The sequence below is a fragment of the Podospora pseudopauciseta genome, chromosome 1, assembly GCF_035222475.1.
Source record: "Podospora pseudopauciseta strain CBS 411.78 chromosome 1, whole genome shotgun sequence".
In the NCBI taxonomy this organism is placed as follows: Eukaryota; Fungi; Ascomycota; class Sordariomycetes; order Sordariales; family Podosporaceae; genus Podospora; species Podospora pseudopauciseta.
The window spans coordinates 7,677,186-7,697,163 of record NC_085892.1 but is presented as its reverse complement, the minus strand read 5'-3'; the positions used below and the strand labels follow the sequence as shown (position 1 = coordinate 7,697,163).

General features: G+C 54.5%; 7 protein-coding genes across 7 annotated transcripts; 4 read left to right on the top strand and 3 right to left on the bottom strand.

The window, feature by feature from the left end:
* Window positions 1–129: 129 nt before the first annotated feature.
* On the bottom strand, window positions 130–1,113 carry QC763_121018 (uncharacterized protein; the record flags this gene model as incomplete). Its single annotated transcript, XM_062908691.1, has 1 exon — window positions 130–1,113. The coding sequence occupies one exon, from the start codon at window positions 1,111–1,113 to the stop codon at window positions 130–132; it is 984 nt and encodes a 327-aa protein (XP_062771810.1).
* Window positions 1,114–2,477: 1,364 nt separating this feature from the next.
* QC763_121010 (uncharacterized protein) lies at window positions 2,478–4,594 on the top strand (the record flags this gene model as incomplete). The annotated part of the gene is made up of 3 exons (XM_062908690.1): window positions 2,478–2,600; window positions 2,670–2,974; window positions 3,118–4,594. The coding sequence occupies 3 exons, from the start codon at window positions 2,478–2,480 to the stop codon at window positions 4,592–4,594; spliced, it is 1,905 nt and encodes a 634-aa protein (XP_062771809.1).
* Window positions 4,595–6,076: 1,482 nt separating this feature from the next.
* On the top strand, window positions 6,077–8,999 carry QC763_121000 (uncharacterized protein). Its single transcript, XM_062908689.1, has 6 exons — window positions 6,077–6,976; window positions 7,032–7,376; window positions 7,428–7,589; window positions 7,642–8,229; window positions 8,543–8,713; window positions 8,741–8,999. The coding sequence occupies exons 1-4, from the start codon at window positions 6,901–6,903 to the stop codon at window positions 8,184–8,186; spliced, it is 1,128 nt and encodes a 375-aa protein (XP_062771808.1). The 5' UTR covers window positions 6,077–6,900; the 3' UTR covers window positions 8,187–8,229; window positions 8,543–8,713; window positions 8,741–8,999.
* PMT1 (Dolichyl-phosphate-mannose--protein mannosyltransferase 1) lies at window positions 8,964–13,397 on the bottom strand. The gene is made up of 5 exons (XM_062908688.1): window positions 12,445–13,397; window positions 12,092–12,381; window positions 10,282–12,032; window positions 9,695–10,097; window positions 8,964–9,633 (listed from the first exon to the last, which is right to left on the bottom strand). Exons 1-5 carry the CDS (start codon window positions 12,735–12,737, stop codon window positions 9,485–9,487), a joined length of 2,886 nt encoding a protein of 961 aa, XP_062771807.1. The 5' UTR covers window positions 12,738–13,397; the 3' UTR covers window positions 8,964–9,484.
* On the top strand, window positions 13,367–15,574 carry PRP21 (SF3a splicing factor complex subunit). Its single transcript, XM_062908687.1, has 2 exons — window positions 13,367–14,961; window positions 15,019–15,574. Exons 1-2 carry the CDS (start codon window positions 13,647–13,649, stop codon window positions 15,315–15,317), a joined length of 1,614 nt encoding a protein of 537 aa, XP_062771806.1. The 5' UTR covers window positions 13,367–13,646; the 3' UTR covers window positions 15,318–15,574.
* A 289-nt stretch (window positions 15,575–15,863) lies between these two features.
* On the top strand, window positions 15,864–17,048 carry SNX3 (Sorting nexin-3; the record flags this gene model as incomplete). The annotated part of the gene is made up of 2 exons (XM_062908686.1): window positions 15,864–16,628; window positions 16,732–17,048. The coding sequence occupies exons 1-2, from the start codon at window positions 16,229–16,231 to the stop codon at window positions 17,046–17,048; spliced, it is 717 nt and encodes a 238-aa protein (XP_062771805.1). The 5' UTR covers window positions 15,864–16,228.
* RIM2 (Pyrimidine nucleotide transporter, mitochondrial) lies at window positions 16,797–19,612 on the bottom strand. The gene is made up of 3 exons (XM_062908685.1): window positions 19,109–19,612; window positions 18,314–19,055; window positions 16,797–18,245 (listed from the first exon to the last, which is right to left on the bottom strand). The coding sequence occupies exons 1-3, from the start codon at window positions 19,282–19,284 to the stop codon at window positions 18,024–18,026; spliced, it is 1,140 nt and encodes a 379-aa protein (XP_062771804.1). The 5' UTR covers window positions 19,285–19,612; the 3' UTR covers window positions 16,797–18,023.
* Window positions 19,613–19,978: the final 366 nt, after the last annotated feature.

The following is a 19,978-nucleotide window of genomic DNA, read 5'->3' as shown; positions in this document are numbered from 1 at the left end:
TTAGCATATATCACGAGCAAAACACTATATCACAATTAGAAAAGTTTATACCCTTCAAAATATTTGACTTGATGTCTTTTCGCCTATTTCACTGTTTTTACACTTTTGCCATCCAAAAGACACCGGTTTTTACTCGGGTTTCTCGGTAACAATCTTGCCATCCTTGTCATAAAAGATCTCCTTGACCTTGACAGACCGCAAGTGGTCAACACCCTTGCTGAGCTCGCAGTCGTGGTGGAACAGCCACCAGCGCCCCTTGAACTCGACAATGGAGTGATGGGTGGTCCAGCCCAGCACTGGCTCCAAAATCCTCCCGCCATAGGTGAAGGGACCGTAGGGGCTGTCGCCGACACCATAGGCGAGGTAGTGGGTGTCGCCGGTGGAGTAAGAGAAGTAGTACTTCCCGTTGTACTTGTGCATCCACGCCGCCTCAAAGAAGCGTCTGTCGTGGTCGTCGGCGAGGATGGGCTCGCCGGTCTCGGGGGCGAGGATGACCACATCCCTGACCTCCTCGGCGAACTGGCGCATGTCCTCTGTCAGCTTGCCAACGCGGGCACCGAGGGAGGGGACGCCCTCGCCCGTCGGCTCCTTGGGGCCCTGCCAGCTGGCGTCGAAGACGTCGTGCCCCTTCTGGTAGCACTGCAGCTGCCCGCCCCAGAGGCCGCCAAAGTAGAGATACGCCTCCCCGTCATCGTCAACAAAGGTGGCAGGGTCGATGGAGTAGGACCCCTTGATGGGCTCCGGGTCGGGGGTGAAGGGGCCCTCGGGGCGGTCCCCGACCGCGACACCGATGCGGAAGATGCCCTCCTTGTCGCGGGCGGGGAAGTAGAGGTAGTATTTCCCGTTCTTGGTGGCCGCGTCAGGCGCCCAGAGCTGCTTGGACACCCAGGGGATGTCTTCTGTCTTGAGGACGACGCCGTGGTCGACTACAGGGGCGGCGGGGTCGAGGGACTCGGTGGAGAAGACGTGGTAGTCGGCCATGTCGTATTGGTCGCCATTGTCGTTGAACTGGATATCGGTTTCCCGATCGTGGGAGGGGTAGATGTAGATTTTGCCTTCGAAGACGTGGGCTGAAGGGTCGGCCGTGTAGATGTTCGTGATGAGGGGGGCCATCTTGATAAACTGATAAGGGAAGGGGGGGGGTTTGGTTTGTGGGGTAAAGTTGGAGGAGTAGTTGGGGTAATTTGCGGGGGGGGTTTAGATCTTGCGGGGAGGGGCAAGTTTGGCTTGACTTGTGTGGTGAAGATGGGGGGCCGAGGAGGGGGAGGGTGGTGAAGATGGTATGGAAAATAATGAAATCAAACAGAGGGGAGGATGTGACGGAGGAACTACCTCAGATATATACACATCCGGAGCACACAACTTGTCCACCCGGGTAGAAAGCACGGGGTGGGCGTGCCATCACAGTTCTTCTCCAAATGCTCTCCGCCGCGCTGGGTCATATGGATCGCGTGGATGTCGGAAAGAAGGAGTTCCTGGTCCCATTCCCTATTTATCCCCATTTAACCGTGCGGGCTGCATCCCGACCAAGACGCTTGGCGGGTATCGGCGGGGTGCTGTGAGGTCCGGGTGATATTGAAAGTCAAGAGACTCAGGTGAGAGAGGAGCTATTGGAAGGATCAGAGGTGGTGGTTTGAGGGGCTGGAGGTTCGGGCTGTGAGAGCATCGATTTCCATGATGTCAGCTTTGACCATGGGATTCTTGGACTTACCTGAGGAAGTGAGAGAGCTCTTGGGCGAGTGACAGATGCAGAGGAATAGTTGTGCTCCATCCCATCTTACAACCGCCACTTTATCAAATCCGAGCCACGAAATGGCTCACGGTTGAACAGGATAAAGAAACCATCGCACCCTGAACCGAGACGGGGACATGGTGTTGAGGAGTTGTCGTTGTCGAAAAGCGGGTATGACGGGCATGAGCAGCGACCCCTGCCATCTACTATCACACTCGTTCCGCATTTTGTCTTTGTCCATCGATCGGCCAAGCCTGGAGGGCTGCTGTAACTCACAACCCAAGTCTTCAATGAAGCCATCCCCATCGGCTTTTGAAAACCCCATCATGATCCCCAGAGACGGGGTGATAAGACGGAGCAACTTCATTCTCAGGAGCCTGTGAAACCGCACAATCTCGGCCAGCTCACCTGTCAGGGGCATCGGCGTAACCTTCAGCCGCACCCCAATAAGTGCTGGCCTGCAGCCATCACACCTATCAGAGGCTGTTCGCGACGCCGTGTTATGCACAGCGCCGTCTGTCGTCCAATGATCCCATGGACCCTGATCGCAACCCTTGCCCAGCTCGACACCCCGGATAACAAGAGGAAAATGAAGGACATGTGTTTGTGGTCCCCGCCGCAGGGCTGTTCAATCCCCTCTCGTCTTCTGTCAAGCTTCGTTTTTTCCACGCGTCTTTCGCGTCGACTGTGTTGAAGAAGGGAACCGTCATTTGTACGCCAAGCCGGTTGATAATCAAGAGCCGCAATGCTGGTCCCTTCAGCATCACTGGCGTCGCCGACGCCGTCAGTGACTCCGACTCCGACCTTTGATGTCTTTGGCGCTGCTTTGCTTCGACCACGCCAAACCGACTTCTATGGGGATTGCTATGTATGTCGCTCCGTCGAGATCAAGCAGCACAAGCTGGGCTGTCCTTTACTGACCTCCCTGTCATACTAGAATTACGGATCCAACGTTTACTCCTGCACGACCCATCTGTCAGAATGCTACAGTGACTTTGACTTCGTGACAGCCGGAGGAGGGCCGGAGAATGGACTGGCCTACAACAGTGCCGTCGACTCCGCTGTTCAGTCATGTGTCTGCACCCATGGACAAGCCTACTGGAACTGCTGGTATACTAGAATCGCGACTGGAACCTGCTCCAGTTTGTATGACGGCTGGAATGAGCTGTACGCCTCAGCCCTCGGATCAACATGCAGCAACATCATTGGCGGCCCCCAGGGCCAGCAACAACCTAACATGCCGTGAGTGAGACGGGGTGCCATGTGTGAAAAGCAAGGTTGACTAACTGTTTGATCTTCAGGACTTCTGTGTCTCTCGCGTTACAGTAAGCATTGTGTTTGGTCTAGGTTCCACTTCAGAGGTAGAAACTGACTTGGAATCGCAGAACCGTCAACGTCGTTACTGTCAGCACTCGTATCAACACTCCCGCCTATGACGGACAGCCCAAATTCCAAGGCACAGGTGCTCTCCTCAAGGACGAATGTGGCCAGGCCAGCTTCACTCTCGTAGACGCTGGGAATACCGCATATTACGCTGGCTTCCTCGGCTGCATCAAAGACCGCCCTGATTGCTGTCCTTGGCCCGTCGAGACCGCCGCCGCAGCAGTTGCCTCGGCGGTGTCTGGATCCAACGCGGCAGAGCTGGAGAAGCTTGGCTTCGACTACCCCATTCCTGTCGACGCAAAGCAAGCCAGACTCCAAACATGCGCTGAGGATTACTATTCTGTGGATGGCGGCTGCTGCCCCAGCGGCTTCGTACCATTCACCTCAGCGGTGGGCGGCCAGACGCCCTGCTGGTCTTCTATCAAGGCTGGAACTACCCGACCCCCTACCCTCACGGTGGAAAGGGGCAAGGAAACCAAGACGGACCGGGAGACCTCGGCGGTCGTCAACATTGTCTGGTCTATGCGTTATCCGGTTGTGGAACAAAGCTCTGGCGGCCTCTCGGTAGCAGCCAAAGCTGGCATCGGTGCCGGTGCAGGCGTAGCTGCCATCCTCATCGGTGGTCTCGCCTTTTGCCTCTGGCGTCAACGCAAAAAGAACAAGCAGCTCGAGGCCCGGCAGCCCGCCGACCCCAATTCCGCAGCAGCGGCAGCAGCTCAAACAGTCCCCCAGCAGCAAATGGCACAAACCCAACCCCAACCCGGGCAACCTCAACAGTTCCCTAACGGCCAATTCCAGCCCATGCCAGGTCAGCAACAACCACCACCACCACCACCACCACAAGGCCAATACCCCCCGCCGGCCCAGTTCCAAAACGGCCACCCCTCTCCCAACCAATACATCGCCGCTGGTGCCATACCCCCGGGAACAGACCCCTCCCGCCACAGCGTCAACACATCCATCTCCTCCCCCTCCGCTCTCATGCCGCAAAACACCGGAGCCTCCAACACAACCAACGGCCACGCATCCGAGCTGTCATCTCTGAGCGGCGGACAAAACCCATTCAACACCCACCCTCAGAGCACCCCTTCCCCGGGAGTGGGTGCTGGACCAGGCGGGTACCCGGCGCCTATTGCCGAGGCAGATGAGGGACAGCATCATGGTCAGAATCAGTTTTACGGTGGTGGTTATCAGCAGCATCAAGGGCAGTATTACAACCAGCAACCACAGGGAGGGTTCCCGCAGCAGCAGCAGCAGCAGCAGCAATATGGTGCCCCGTACGTGCAGCAAGGGGGCCAGCAATGGCAGGGCCAGCCGCAGGGACAGAATCCGTGGCAGGGCCAGCAGTATCACAACGCGGCGGAGATGAGTGCGCAGAGGGAGGCTGATCCCCCTCAGGAGGTTATGGGGAGTTACCCGCAGAGTAATCAGCAGCAACAGGGCCCACCACCCCCCCACCACCACCACCAGCAGCAGTGAGATGTGCGAGTCTAGAAGAAAAGGGGGGAGCTGAGGATATAATGGTAATGAATTGGCATATAGGTTTACCGGGCTATTTTAGGCAGGGTGGCACATAACAAGGATGGGAGGCAAATCTGTCTGGGTACATCCGACACCAGTGCTTTGGATGGGTTAGGTGGGAAGGAAATAATTCCGAGTTTGGGCAGGTAGCCAGTTGCATAACAAAATCCTTGGTTCAATAGCATGGTTTTGATGAACTCGAGGTCCGAGCATGAGCATCAAACGGCGGTGAGCCCTCAGTATGGTTAGGTGTAAGGGGCTGGCTGAGCTGAGTAGCAGGTCACACGACACCCATCCGGCTCCCATGCATCTTTTTCACCGGTCAAGTACGGGCCTCATCAAAAGCGTGGCATCACCCCCCTGATCCTCTCGGGCCGCAGTGGCGCCAACCTGGGGGTCAGCCAGTGTGCCCGGCGTCCGGTCCCGGCCCGATAATGGGGCGTGCTGGTATCCGATCCAAGTCTGGAAATCTGGATATGGCTTCTTGGCGGGCGTGAAAAGTGCTGTAGAACCTTGGCGGGGGATGGCTTAGGAGGGAAGTGTAATGTGCACGGTTGAAATGGAAAATGCACATTGGGGTAGCATCATGGGCAGGCTTTCGGGAGAGAATGGATTTGACATCAGGTCATTGTCACCTCATGAAGGCTTGGGCTGCTATCGAGAGGGGTGTTGGTCCTCGAGCCTTGCCGTGGGGAAGGGAATGTTCCTCGGATCTGAGGCGTAGAAATTAAGAGAGAACCTGGATGTTTTTGAAGTAGCTGAAGATTCCAAAGATGAACAGAGGTGTTGAGGAGAGGAGAACCCGGGGTCTTGAATTCGTCAGGGGGGTTATATGAATCAGTACGATAAGAGAAATGACGGGCTTGACGAGGCTGACCGAGGTTGTAATCTGAGACGATGACAGCTTGTGATGAATAAGGACCTACAATATGGAGTGTATCAGGTATGAGGGTGAGACGGCTGGCAAAGGTCGTTCGTGTTTTCCACATCATGATGTTACCAACACGATGTGGAAATTCTGGAGTTATCTCGGGAAGTTTGGCCAAGACCACTCCTGAAAATGGAATTTGTGTAGTTGAAGTCAGATATGGAAATCGCCGCCCAGGTATGGCTGAAGGTCAAATGTCGCCATCACTGATGTGCGGTAAGACCAAGGAAACGTCTGAACTGAAGCATATGTGCAGTTCTTTTTTGTCGTATCAACAGCCGAACTTGGTGCAAGTTGGGTGGTGGTAAGGAGCCTGGTCCAGGGTGAGGGGGCCTTGGCCGATTTGAGGTGTCCCAAATAGGCGATTGGAATTTGTGCCACATCCATCGACGAGGCTGCGCAACATCGAGGCTACCAAGCCGGTGTTGATCGTGGGATACACAAGCTTGGGCAGCAATACGTAGAACGGCCCCTTCCCAGTGTTGAAGCTGCATGAGCTGGCGACCTCAGGGAGGGGATGTCGAGAGAAGGGGGACACGGGAGGCGAGGTTGACGACAAGGGGGCCATGGCCGCAGCTGAATGTGAATGTTCAAGATTCCAATCAGCGGTCGGCGTCAAGCATATTTGCGCAACGGCGTAAGCTTCGTTGCTTTTTCATATCAAGTGACACCCCCCCCCCACCTGCCGTCACAACACCAACTTCAAAACCTCCGAGGTGCTCCTGCCTCAGGCCTCCCTCTAGGCAGACTAGGACTGCAAGTGCCACAAAAAGCACCTACCTGCGGGGGGATATACTGAGCCTCTCTCTCCCTAAGCAAGCCCACGCTTCTGCCATGTTGCTGCTCAGTTTTTTACATTGCCCGGCCTGTGTGGAATTGGAATTGTCCGCTGCAGCCTCCCTCAACAGCACATGGAAATTTGGCTTGTCATTCCACCCGAACCTGCATTTTCCCGCCCGCTTCGGCACTTGGTCCGCAGCCTTGCCTTCTGGTTCTCTTGATCCATTATTTTCTTCCTTTCGGAGCCTGCCACGATCGTCTGTACTCCCGACTGGACCTTGGTTCACTACGGTTGCTTGAGATACTAGATCGGGCTGTTGTACAGCGCCAAGCTCGACGGACTGAAAAGCACCACCAGAACCCCCTATTCCGTCCCATGAACCTCTCCTAGCTGCTCAGGCTTCACTCCATGTGGAGGTTTGGCCCTACACGAGGGCTTTAGTCCCATCATACATTATATCGACATTTTGCATCACAGCTCCGCACATACTTGACAACGTCGAGAAGAGGAAGTAGTCCTGGTTTATGTAAATCTTGGGCCCATATCGTCCAGACAATGACTGTCGCAGCGATGGGGCAGAGACCACCGCATGTTCCTGAGCTTGGTTTTTTTACGTTGGGTGAGGATCTAGGTACGTATACACTGCTCGGTCTGCATGATCATCGAGACTGATCTCTGAACATCAGTGAATAACCCAGAGGCAATTGTTATACCTGCGGTGGACATTGCGAAGCCTGTTGAAATTGTTGCAAGGCGCACGGAGATCAGCTCCCACGGAGCCAAGGGTAGAAGCGGTCCTACCAAAACCGAAGTCTCGGCTGCTCAGGAAGTCAAGAGTACGAACGGTCAAGCGACCAAGGCTGAGACAAAGCCTGTGAAAACAACTGGTTCAAAGTCGAAGGATGCAACCGAGGAAGACAAAAAGAACGCCAGGGCCACGGTAGAGTCTCAGAGTCAAGAAGATAGTGTGGACTACGGCGATCAGTGGACCTGGAGCGAAAGGGACCAAGATTACATCCGTACCGATGAAAGTGAGACTTCTCCTCACATTTCACCAAGCCATAATCACTAAAATATCACAGACGGCAAAACACTCCATTACACCAACTTCCAGAAACCCCCCGACCCAGATGCTACATCACCACCCAGTCCAACAAAACCCGGATCACCAGCTGGAAGTAGACAGAACTCGACCGGACCCGAAGCCGCAACCAAACACAAATGGGAGCAGCCCTTAGACCCTCGTGCGTACCTCTCGCCCCTTTTGTTTTCCAACACTCTAACACTTCCCTCCAGGCTTCCAAGTAGTCACCAAACCCAAACGCTTCTTCGCCGTAGGCCGCATCTTCAAAGTCCCCTGGTTCGAACCTCTCGGCTCCCCGGACCCTTCCCCCAATGACCCGTTCCCTTCAGCCACCCCCCCGAACCTCGAGTACTCTACGAAATGCCCCGAATTCCACGGTGAGAAACCGCTGGCCAAATACCGCTGGTTCGTCGTCGTCCGGCGCCGCCTCCACCACTCACTCTGTTTCTCCATCACCACATACGCAGGAGCCAGCAGGTCAGCCACCAACAAGGCATGCAGCGGTCGGGATGTTGATTTTGTGGTCTTGCACAACAGCAATGTCGTACCTGCGAAGCCGTACGAAGAGGAGAACATCACCCGGAGGCCCATCGGGGTGATAATCGAGGATCAGGAGACGTATATCAGCCCGGTTGCGAGATTGGATTGCGGGAGGATTTACACCGTCGAGGACCACCTCAGGGTGATGAAGGTGGGGAGGGTGCACCCGGGCAGCTTGGCGGCGTTGGAGGAGTATTTCAAGGATAGTGTTTCCTAGTTAAAGGGGATAAGTGTGCGTTGCTGAAGGGTGGTGGGATATGGTGGGGGGTTTTTTTTTTATTTTTTTTTTTTATTTTTATTTTTTTCTATTTTTTTTTTGGTTTTTGTTGGATATAAATCGGGATCCGATTTTGGAAATGGCGATGGGTGGTTGGGTGTGTAGCCTTTTGGAATTGTGTTTAGTTCCCTTTTCAGATGTTTTTTTCTTCGTCACTTCTGCCTTTTCTCATGGACTTGCCATACTCTCGTTGAATTCTGACAAGCCAGAGCCGGAATTTCGTACCATCTGTCTCTCTGGCCATCCTTGTCGGTGCCTCTTTCTTGTCTTTCTTACTCACATTCGTTTTCTACCAGTGTAACCTACCGCCCGACACAAGGCATGCCAAAATTTAACCAGCTTCATTTTTGCCTTTGCCTCGCTCGACGTGGTGTTCAGCCCTGAGAGAAAAAGGGAGGCAGAAAAAAGCCAAAAAGAAAGCAAGCGGCTGAAAATCACAAACGCTGTGTGGCGAGGGGCCAGGAGTCAAACCTGGGTTCTTCGCTCAAACTCGGGAATGCACTAACCGCTGTACTACCGCATCACGGAAACACGTTCGAGAAAGCTGATTGATAAAACCGTGGTCTGGTTGTGGTCTGGTTGTGATCTGGCTGTGTTCTCTGGTTGTGGCTCCTCTAGTATGGTGGAAAAAGGGGGGCGTGGCGTTGACTCGGCTGGGTTGGGTGAACCTCAACTGCCCTGAGGACGGGAACAACAGGGTCCACAAGACAGTGTGAACATCTCAAGCACATAAAAACGGATTTGGTTCAACACAAGGAAATAACTTCTAGTGGGGCCTACAAAAAGTGAAAACAGGTACCCCTCTGATGAGTGAGTGAGTGTGTGTGAGAGTGTGGTGTGAGTTCACCAGATAGGTAGTAGCTCTGGCATACCTCACCGCGTTCGACTTTTTCGCAATGTTGACAAATGACAACCATAAATGCCATCATATCACAACAATGACAGCAACATGGTGACGAAGAACTCCTCCTTTCCTTCCCCTCCCCATACCCCCCTATAAATTTCCCAAAAAAAAAACGACTGCTTTTTTTGCGCTCTTTATCCCGCCAGACTCCACCCAAACCGTTCCGTCCCAATGTGAAAAGTCCTTGGTGTATGCCCTCCCTTCTGTCATTAGTGTGTATGGTGGTGGTACAACGAGACATTAAGTGAAGTAGGTGTTGGGTGGGCCAAGGTGTGTTTGGGTTTGCGGTCGTCTCGTACGCATCATCGGATGCGTCATCGTATTCTCACTTCTCTTACAACTCCTCCTTGGCGGTCTTCTCCTTGCTCTCGCTAGCGGGTTTGGGGACCTTACCCTCGGCCTCCTTCTCGCCCTCGACGCTCTTCTCAGCAGCCGGGATGGATTCGTCAGGAACCAAGTTTTTGGGAGTCTCACGGTCGACACCTGAGAAGTCATGCATGTTAGTGGTTCACTCTTTGGGAAAATGGCTCAGTGGTCCACCTACCCTCAACATCCGGGTGTGGAGGCGCCACAGGAACCGGCGCGCCCTCCTGAGCGCCGACGAAAACTTCGTTGCCGGCAGCATCAATGATGCGAGTGCGAGTCTCGTAGCGGGTCTTGAACTCGACCTTGCCCTCCAGGGCCTTGACTTGCTCCATGTCCAGCAAGTTACCATCCTGGTCTCTGTACTCAACACGCTCCTCGGTGTGGACAACACGCTGTTCACCAGCCGCCGGGGCTCCCGAAACCTTCTCCTTCGGCTGCTCCACGGCGGGGGCCTTGGCCTGTTCGCCAGCAGCCACCGGGTTCTCAGCAGGGGCTGGGGCCTGGACGTTCACCGACGGCTTGCTTGTCGAAGTGGGCGAAGCCGCCGCAGGTGATTTGGCGAGCTGGTCATAGGCCTCATACTACGTCAACACAGATGTTAGCACCACGTCTCGGTCACAAAACAATCTGGCATGTGCCATTATTCTATGTGTTCATGAATCATGCCTCCATATCCACCGAACCTAAATACTTGCTCGTTTCTTCCACAGAAAGCCTTCATTTCCCCCTGACGGGCAACTTCACCTCGGGGATCGATGCACTTACGCTATCCAGGAAGGTATTGCAATCCCAGTCCCAGGTGTTGAAAAGCTTGACACGCTTGCACTCGGCCTTGGTCCAGGCGTTGCCGTAAGCAAGAGGAGAAAGCAAGGTGAAGGCGGCGACCGAGATAAGCAGGAAAAGGAGAGCACCGGCCTTGCCGATAAGAGGGTTCTTCTTCAAGCCAAGAGCCGAAATCCGCGCAACAACAAAGTCGAAGATCTGGCAGAAAGCAATGACGGAGAAGTAGAGAGCGGGGAAGTAGTGGTGGAGGAACAGCTGGCGCTGCATCAGATAGAACGGGAAGTAATGAAGAGCCCAGCCGAGCACAGACGTGCCAATCTCGTAATCAAAGCGCTTGAAAACCGGGTCAGCGTAATCATTGAAGCTACGCTGCCAGCGGAGAACAGCGATTCCCTTGAACAAGATGTAGATAACGACGGCAGCTGTGGCGCTCCACCAAACAATGGGGTTGCCAATGAGGTAGATCTGGCGGTGGTTTCTGCCCCAGAAGTTGATACCACGGCGGAGGATGGGCCAGGAGTCTGGGCGGGAGTCCCACGCGTGGGATTCGACAAGTCCAGCGTTGGTCTTCCACATAACCTTCTGGAGCTCCCAGAACTTGCCCAAGAAGCCAGGGTTGGCATAGTTGACCTTCTCGGCGTCGGGACCAAGCTTGGCGTGCTCGTTGGACTCAATGTACCAGAGACTGTTAGGAAGAGTGCCACCACGAGCGCAGGTAACCTCTTGCTGTTCAGAGGCCCACGCGGGGAGCTTGACCTTGTGCGAGAACAGGACACAGCCGGTCATGACGTGGACAAGTCTGAACTTGGTGTCAATGGTGCGAAGGCGCTCCTGAGCAACACCGGCTTTGGACTTCTTCTTGACAATTTCGACACGGAAAAAGTCATTGGCGTCTCCATCGAATCCCTCATAACCATAAGCAGACACCTCGTTCTGCCACTCAGCTTCGGTAACAGGGGGGCGAACATCGTGAGAGTGAAGGCGGCGGTGAGTGGGAACATGGTAGACACGAATGATGGCACCGTTCTTGATGTAAGGAGTCTCCTCAAGGTTGTTCCACGCGTTGGTACCGTTGATAGGCAGACCGTCAGCGCCAAGAGGCTGGGTCTGGTTCTCGAGGAACCAAAGGTTGTTGTCGTCCTTGTGAGGGTAGAGAGTGATCTGCTGCTGCTTGGATCCGGTGGGATACATGAGCGGGTGCGAGTGAAGATAGCCGCCCTGGGTGTTGACGTGCCTGATGGAGACCTTGCTGCCCATAAGAACATCGGCAGGGACATCCTGCATGCCCTTGGAGTTGAGGGTAGACTGGAACTCGGAGCTCATGAAGCCATCACCCTCGCCAGGGTTAACCAGGCAGAGGAAGTGGATACCGAACATGGCCATGTAAAAAGCCACGGGAATGGCAATCAAGCAGAAAGCACGGGCCAAGAAGTGCTTGGAGAAGGTGCTAATAGTGACGTTTTTGTGATCACCCCACAGAACCCAGAGCTGGACCAAGGTCAAGCCGCCAACCCAGGCAATCGTGAACAGGCCCACCCACTTGATGCTGACAGTCATGCCGAGACCAAGACCGGTCATGACAAGCCAGAACCACCAACTTGGGGAGAAAGCTCTAGAGGGGCCGAGCTCCTGCTGGTTGGTGAAGGAGGTGAAAGCAAGCGCGGTGAAAGCCGTAGCAATCATCAGGGGGGAGTCAAGCAAGATAAGGCGTGCCTGGGTAAGCAGACCGTTCTCTGTAACAACCCAGTGTCAGTCCGTAGCCACATCCATATCCAAGGAGGAGGGTACCCACCAAAAATGATCAAGCAAGCACCCATGGCGGCGATGAAGGTGCGGCAACCGGCAGCCTTGAGCGTGAGGAACATGGTAGGAGCCAGAAGAACACCGCAGATAGCAGGGAACAAGCGCATGGCGACATAAGGAACGCCAGGCTCAAGGTAGTCCTTGCCAATCTCCTTGAAGTCGAAGTTTCCATCAAAGCCAGCGAGGTAACCGAAGAGGGTGATCATCAATTTTGCCAGAGGAGGGTGGACGTCCATGAAGAACTTGCCCTTGATATACTTGGAAGCGAAGCCGCCGAAGCTGTAACGACCACATGGTTAGCTCTATGTTGAGAGTCTGGGCAGGTATCGGTAGCAAACGTACTGGACCTCATCGAAGACGACGCTGGTGGGCTGATAGATGCGGAACAGGCGCACCGCAGCGGCCAGGAAGGTGATACCAAGCAAGAGCTGGTAATCGGAGCCTGGGAGCAGGAAAACATCGTTATCGGCCACGCCCTCGGACGTGTAGTCGTTGGGGCGCTTCGAAGCTCCCTTGTTCTTGTTCTTCAAGCTTGTCGAGACGGTGCCTGGGATGGGTTGGGTAGGTGCTGGGTTCGGTGGCAGGGGAGGAGATACCCGGCCGGATGCCGCTTTTGCGGCTGCCGATCGAGCCATTGTCGATGGTGGAGAGGACGATGTCTAGCTAGAAATCGTAGTTCTTATCGGGGTCGGGGGGGGTGTTGTTGACGGTGTGATAATTCAGCCGCCAGGATCGTTGTTGGGCAATCCGGGAATCGGGAGTTAACGAGAGTCGAGAAGGTCAAGGTTTCATTACAAGGCTGTCATTGGATGCTGAATTCCGAACAAGAAAAAAAAAAAAGAGTCGAGTGAAGAGCACTCGGCCACGTCCAGAGCAAGACAAAGGTTGGACGAGAAGAAGAAGAAGAAAAGACTTGGTCAGTCTTCAGTAGCTGACTTGACCTCGGAAAAGGCTGAAGAGATGGAAAGGGGGTTGCAGTCGCCAGTGATGAAGCTGCGTGCCGACAAGCATCCCATAGTTATTTCAATGTAGCTTAAGTGGCCTCAACCCCCTGTTGGGCTAAAAACGGCCGTAGCGTGTTGTTATTGGCTGACATTCCCCAGACAGCACGGAACACGGGCCACAAGTAACCTCGCAAGAGCCTAGCACCGTTCCCTGGGACCAACTAATTATTTTTCGACGCGTCACAGCCACTCTCCCTGCGTGTGTATTCGTATTGAAAGGGAACATGTCAGGGCAGGCAATGGAGAAATTGGCATCGATATGTGAGGGGAATCCGATGGATTGACCTTCTCTTATCTGGCCAGATGTTCAAGTCTCAGGAGGAAAGTGAATCAAAGTCAAGGTTGCATGTGAAGATGTGGTGATCCCTGAGACGGTCAACAGTACAGTACCAAATGTGCGCACGGACCATTTGATCGCAACCCACCCGCGCTCTGCCGCGCGCCGATAGCAATTGGCAGTGGTTCTGGGATTTCGATAGGCGAACTCTTACTTTTCATCATTCCAACCACCACATCGATTTTGCAAATACCTGCATCAAAATGGCCGTTGCAAACGGAGACTCGGCTGCATCGGCGGTCGCGGCGCTTGAGAATCTCAAGCCGCCGCCAGGAGTTATCATCCCCCCACCGGGTGAAATCCGCGAAGCGATCGAGAAGACGGCTGGCTATGTCATGCGCGGCGGCCTTGGTCTCGAACAGCGCATCCGCGAGAACCACGGCAAAAACCCAAAGTTCAGCTTTTTGATGAAGCATGACGATCCGTACAACGCCTACTACGAATGGAGGAAAGAGGAGATCAAGGCCGGCCGTGGTACCGCGGTGGCGGCTGGTCGCGTCGGAGAGAATGCTGCGCCAGCGAAGGAAGAGCCAAAGGGGCCTCAGAAGCCTCCCGACTTCCAGTTCTCAGCCCGTATGCCTCGAATGAGCCAGAAAGATTTGGAGATCGTGCGACTAACTGCCTTGTTCGTCGCAAAGAATGGGCGCCCTTTTATGACACAGCTTGCGCAGCGTGAGCATGGCAACCCTCAGTTCCAGTTCCTGGCTCCCAACCACACTTTCCACAACTTCTTCCAGAGCCTCATCGATCAGTATTCAATTCTCCTACGCGAGAGCGGCGTCAATGGCGAAGGCACCAAGCTGCACCAAGCCCGTGTTGAAGAACTTCGCCGCAGTGCTACCGACAAATACCATGTGCTCGCGCGCGCCAAGCAGAGGGCGGAATATGCCAAATGGGCCGAGGCTGAGAAGGCGAAGAAGGAGGAACAGGAGGAACAAAAGAAGGAGGAGCTTGCGCGGATCGACTGGAACGACTTTGTCGTGGTTGAGACCATCACTTTTACCGAAGCCGATGACCAGGCATCCCTTCCGCCCCCGACGACTCTCAACGATCTCCAGTATGCTTCTTTGGAAGAGAAGAACAAGATGTCGATCAGCTCCAGTCTCCGCATCGAGGAAGCGTTCCCATTCGAGGACACCAGCTACAACGCTTATCCTCCGCAGGTATATGGCGTGCAGGCCCCGGCCGCAGTGCCGCAACCAACTCACCAAACGCCTGCCTATCCGGCTGCCAATACTCCGCCACCTCCATCGTATGGCTCATCTGAACCAGTTGGGGGATCCAGGTCTGCAGAGGAGGAACATGAGGTACAGAGAATTCGAGAAAGAGAGCAAGAAAGGCTACGCATGCAACAGGCACAGACCGAAGCCCGCGGTGGCGCCGCGCCCATGAAGATCAAGGAGAATTACGTTCCACGGGCGGCTCAGAGGGCAGCAAACAAAATCGGCGCCCAGACGGCCATGTGCCCCAACTGCAAGCAGCAGATTCTGCTCAACGAGATGGATGAACATATGAGAAGTGAGCATCTGATCCATGTTATCTTTGTTTTTCAGCAGTTACTAACACATCCGGTAGTTGAACTCCTCGATCCACGGTGGAAAGAGCAAAAGGCCAAGGCAGAGGCCCGGTATGCCACCACCAACCTTAGCACGGTGGACGTGGCCAATAATCTCAAGCGCCTGGCCAGTCAACGCAGTGACCTGTTTGACAATGCCACTGGCCAGACACTGTCGGAGGAGGAGCAGGCACGGAGAAAGAAGATTGCACTGCACTCGTTCGACGGCAACCCAGAAACCGCCCATGTGAACCAGATGCAGAACTTCAACCTTGACGAGCAGATTCGGGCTATTCACCAGAAATTTGCGGACAAATAGGTATGGCTTGGGCACAAGAAGTTGAGGGCGGAGGGGCTTTGGATGAGAAAGATTTGTCGAACTGGTTGGTCGAGTTTCGGATGGCAAAAAGAGTAGGCTGGCCTGAACAGCACCTTTTACACAGCCATCAAGGAAACGCGCATAGGAGTGTGTATTGTATTCATGAGCATTTATACCTGCGCTCATGGGAAGGAGTTCTGGGCGCTTTTCGGGGGGGGCAACTATTGGCAATCACAAAAGCCGTTCCGCATGGCCTCATTCCGTACTTGGCGTTTTGTGGTCTGTGACATGTTTCTTTGTTGACATGTTGAGAGCAAGCGCGTGCTTTTGAACTGCCACCGCAGACAATAACCAAGTCACTAATACCTGTGTAGTGAGATATTCACTGGTAGATAGGGTGTGACATGGGCAAACATGGGCCCAGATCCCGGACCCGAGATCGTCGAGCGGCGGGAATTACCCCACTCTTCCATGACCCCGTTCCTGCGAGCTTGGCTTGACTTGGCTGACCACTTTACCATCGATCATGAGGAGCGAGACTCTCGCTCACTTGCATCACATCACCGCCTCGACCTCAACCCTCCTCCACCACCAACTTTTTGTACAACACCACCGGCCAACACCGCACAGCTTTGACTTGCTCTCCCAGAAGCATCTAACCACCGCCCGCAGCTTCAGCCTTGTTTTCTCGCGCATCTGCAACCCCTCACCCAAACCACACCATCCCCCCTCACAGCTAGCCACAAGCTCCCCTTCAACAAGGGAGCTTTCCCACTGACTCGCCCAACCTGGCTTCCAACTCTCCCACCGAGGCTGGCAACACCGGAAGCCAGCCTCCCAAATCCCCCACCTCCCCCACAGGCTCCCAGTCCGAAGCCCTCGCCGCCGCCGCCCGCCTCCACCGACCCATCATGCAATCCCTCCCCGACACCCGCACCCAGTCCTTTGACGAGATCTACGGCCCCCCCGAGAACTTTCTCGAGATCGAAGTCCGCAACCCCCGCACCCACGGCATCGGTAGGCACATGTACACCGACTACGAGATCGTCTGCCGGACCAACATCCCTGCTTTTAAGCTGAGGCAGTCGACGGTCCGGAGGAGGTACAGCGACTTTGAGTACTTTCGGGATATCCTCGAGAGGGAGAGCGCGAGGGTTACGATCCCGCCGCTGCCGGGGAAGGTGTTTACGAACAGGTTCAGCGATGACGTGATTGAGGGCAGGAGGGCCGGGCTGGAGAAGTTTCTGAAGATTGTGGTTGGCCATCCGCTGTTGCAGACGGGGAGCAAGGTTCTGGCCGGGTTCGTGCAGGGTAGGTCGGCTCCCCCCTTTCCTGGGGGTACCCATCATGAAAAACGGAGCTTGCTGAACAGGGGAGACAGATCCAAACTGGGACAGGAACGCCTGGTGACGAGAGGTCATGGGGCAGCTGGTGAGGACTGACTCGGGCTCTACTGCCACTACCAATACGACCACGACCACGACCGCGACCACGACCACGACCACGACCACGACCACGGTTTCGGTTTCTACGAACGGCAGCAGCTTTTCGACAACGGGGAGGGGTATTTCGCGGTTGTGGTCTGCCGGGAGGGAGAGGGCGGCAACGGACATCAGCAGGTCGGTGTCGGCGCCACCGCAGCCATCACTCTCTGTGCAGACGAGACCGAGAAAGCTGCAAAAGAAACCACCAAAAGGGATGTTTCCAGAGTCGTATAAGATGGGTGATTAGAAAGCATGACGGCTTATGATGGCATGCGGGCTTGGTTGGTCATTTTTTCCAAAATGGAGGCGAGTAATGTTGTTTGTTGCATCAGTTGTACTTGTCTTGTTTTGTTGTGTTTTGTTTTGTTTTGTTTTGTTTCCTTTCATGTCGATTCACTGCCAGCGGAGGAGAATGGAAGCCAAGGAGAGAGTGTCTTGAGGGTTTAGCTTTTGGACTTTTATTTGGTTTCATTGAATTCGAGATATCCCGTTTTTCCACCTCCCAGTTTCCCTATCACAGTTTACTGTCTCGTGAACTCCGGCTCAGTGTGAATTTTGGCTTGATCTGCCATGTTGTTTATATTGGATTTATTTGTCTTTTTGCAAGAGCAGGGGATCCTGTTTTACCTTTTTGTCCTTTCCGTGAATTTTCCGTTCCTTTTCTTTTCCACCCATTGGAGAACCCCAGCTTTTCATCCCCTGCTGAATGCATACATCCTCCCCCCGTTTTTCCCCTTCATGCATCATGCGCCCTGACGTAGGTATCGTACATTGAATCCCTCCCTTGTATCATTACAAGCAACAACGAGTAACAGTGAGAGGGGTAATCATCCCGTTGCCAAACCTACTCGCATCATCCCATATATACCCAAAAATAAAACCCACCCAACAGAAGCCCAACCTAAACGCCGGATGCCATGCTTTGCCTTCTCGAACCATCCCCATGCTGTTGCCGCCCCATCCAGTCTTTCCAATGTACGAAAAGATGGCTAACACGCCCCCGCCCCCACAGTCTCCCGTCGTTCCCCGTGTCTCCTATATGCGCCAATCGCTCGCCAAAGCATATGTTCTCCGTAATGATACGTCGCTGAAAGAAAGGTAGGGTATCGATTGTTGGTGGTGCAGAGGTGTAAGGAGAGGAGGTTGGCATGTGCGCCTGGGTCGGCCGCATCGTAGAGTTATGACCGTACAGCCGTCATCGTTTTCGACTCGGTCGTCATCCTCATGGCTCATGATGCGAAGGTTGCAGCAGTCTCAGGATGCCCTCGTACATGCCAAACATGATGGCCGCACTTGGGACGGTCCTGAGCAGGTGCGGCGTCATGCCTCCATAGAGACCGACCATGCCCTCCTCCTTGGCCACAAGCTTGAAGCACTGAACCAGGCCGGTATATTTTGGTCTGCCGTCCGCCATGGGCGCTTGACGGAGTCTTGTCCGGGCAACCTATTACCATCTCGTCAGCGTTCAAGAACCCTCCCAAAAAAAAAAAAATGGACAGTAACAAAACTCACCTCATGAGGGTAAGTCAAAATGGCCGCAATCAACTTCGCCCCTCCCGCCGCGCTCGCGTTCCCCATCCAGCTCACCGTCGTATCCCACCACGTCCTCTCCTTCCCGCTAATCACCAATCTCTCCTCCCTCCTCGCCAGACTCTTCTTCGCCCGCTCGTACAGCACCCACTGCAGGGTCGACTCGGCCACGCCCAGATAACTCGCGCTCATGCCCTTGTACAGCCCGTAAATGCCCTCATTCCTCAGCACCTGCTTGATGCAGTCCAAACTGTTCTTGTACTGCCTCGTCGCGATCCCGCCCTCAGCCGCGAGGTTCTTGTCAAGCTGCAATCTCGTCTTGACCATCCAGATCGGGTTCGTCGCCGTGCTCGTTACCACACCGGCTATCATGGCCGAGGAGAGGTGGATGTATGTCGAGTCGTCTTTCCCATCATTGAACCATTGAGCCAACAAACGTTTACTGTTGCCGTATGTAAAGAAGTTGATCGCGCGGGCAGGGACGACGCCGACGAGGTTGGGGCCGAGACCCTTGAACAAGGCGCGCGGGCCTTCTACCTTGTACACGGCCGCGAGGATCGAGGCGGTTTCGTTGAAGTGGTAGACTGCCGTGCGGAGGGGGTTCATGGGGCCGACGTGGGCGGCGCGGGAGGCTCTGAGCTGGGCTTGGTAAAAGTCGGATTGGAGGCGGGTTTTGAGGACGTCGAGGGGGGCTGTGAGGGTTGCTGCTGTCATGCCGCCGACACTGAGACAAGAGGTTAGTTGGGTCTGGGCATGGGCATGCGACAGGCGACTAACCCTCCAGCTACAAAGTGTGCCCATGACTTTGCGACTGCCGGCCTTTCTCCAGGCTTTGGCCTGGGGTCAACCTCGCCGGTCTCCCGGGACTGAAGAAGTTGTACAGGAGCACCGGACACGGTTTCCATCTTCTGGTTGCCACCAGGTAGGGTCCTGGTGGTAGTAACCGTAGCCATGTTGAAAAGGTGGTGGTGGTGTCTGGTACTGTCGCTCGTCGAGGTTTTTGCTGCCGCGGTTTTTGGCGGGGTTCTCGGCTTTCGTCTTGTTTTTTTCCTCGCTTCAAATCCGTAGAATGATATTGAGATATTGGCAGCGCAACTCGGCGGCTAGCGACAGTGGCCGGCAATGCTGATAGCAGTGGGATGGTAGGCCGGGTGTGGAAAGGAAAGTGAATCGCAAGAAAGGATATCAACTGACAGTGGGCGATAAGATAAGAGGGCCCTCGGGATTCCTGAACTTTTTTTTTTTTTTTTTTTCGCCGTGCACGATCGAACGCGTGGATCCGTATGTGCAGCGGCGGGTAATTGTCGGCATAAACCGTGTGGCACAAAAAAACAACGTCATAGGCTTGGGTCTGGGTGTCTGTGCACTGCCTCCTTTTTCTGCTGTGTTTGGAGGACCCGCTTCCCCTGAATCTGTCACCATGGTGATGTCGCCACTGCTGTTTGGTGTGGAGGAAAAGATGAACAGGAGGAGGAACTAAGCATTGATGAAAGATTTGAGACTTGATTTCCTGGTGATATGAGGTAGGTTGAAGTAACTGGATGTTGTTACCGGCACTTTATTTCTGCAAAAGGCGCCGCTATCCCATCATCATTCATCTATTTACTTTGGACCAATTTTGGACTACCTGCTGGGCATCATCAACAC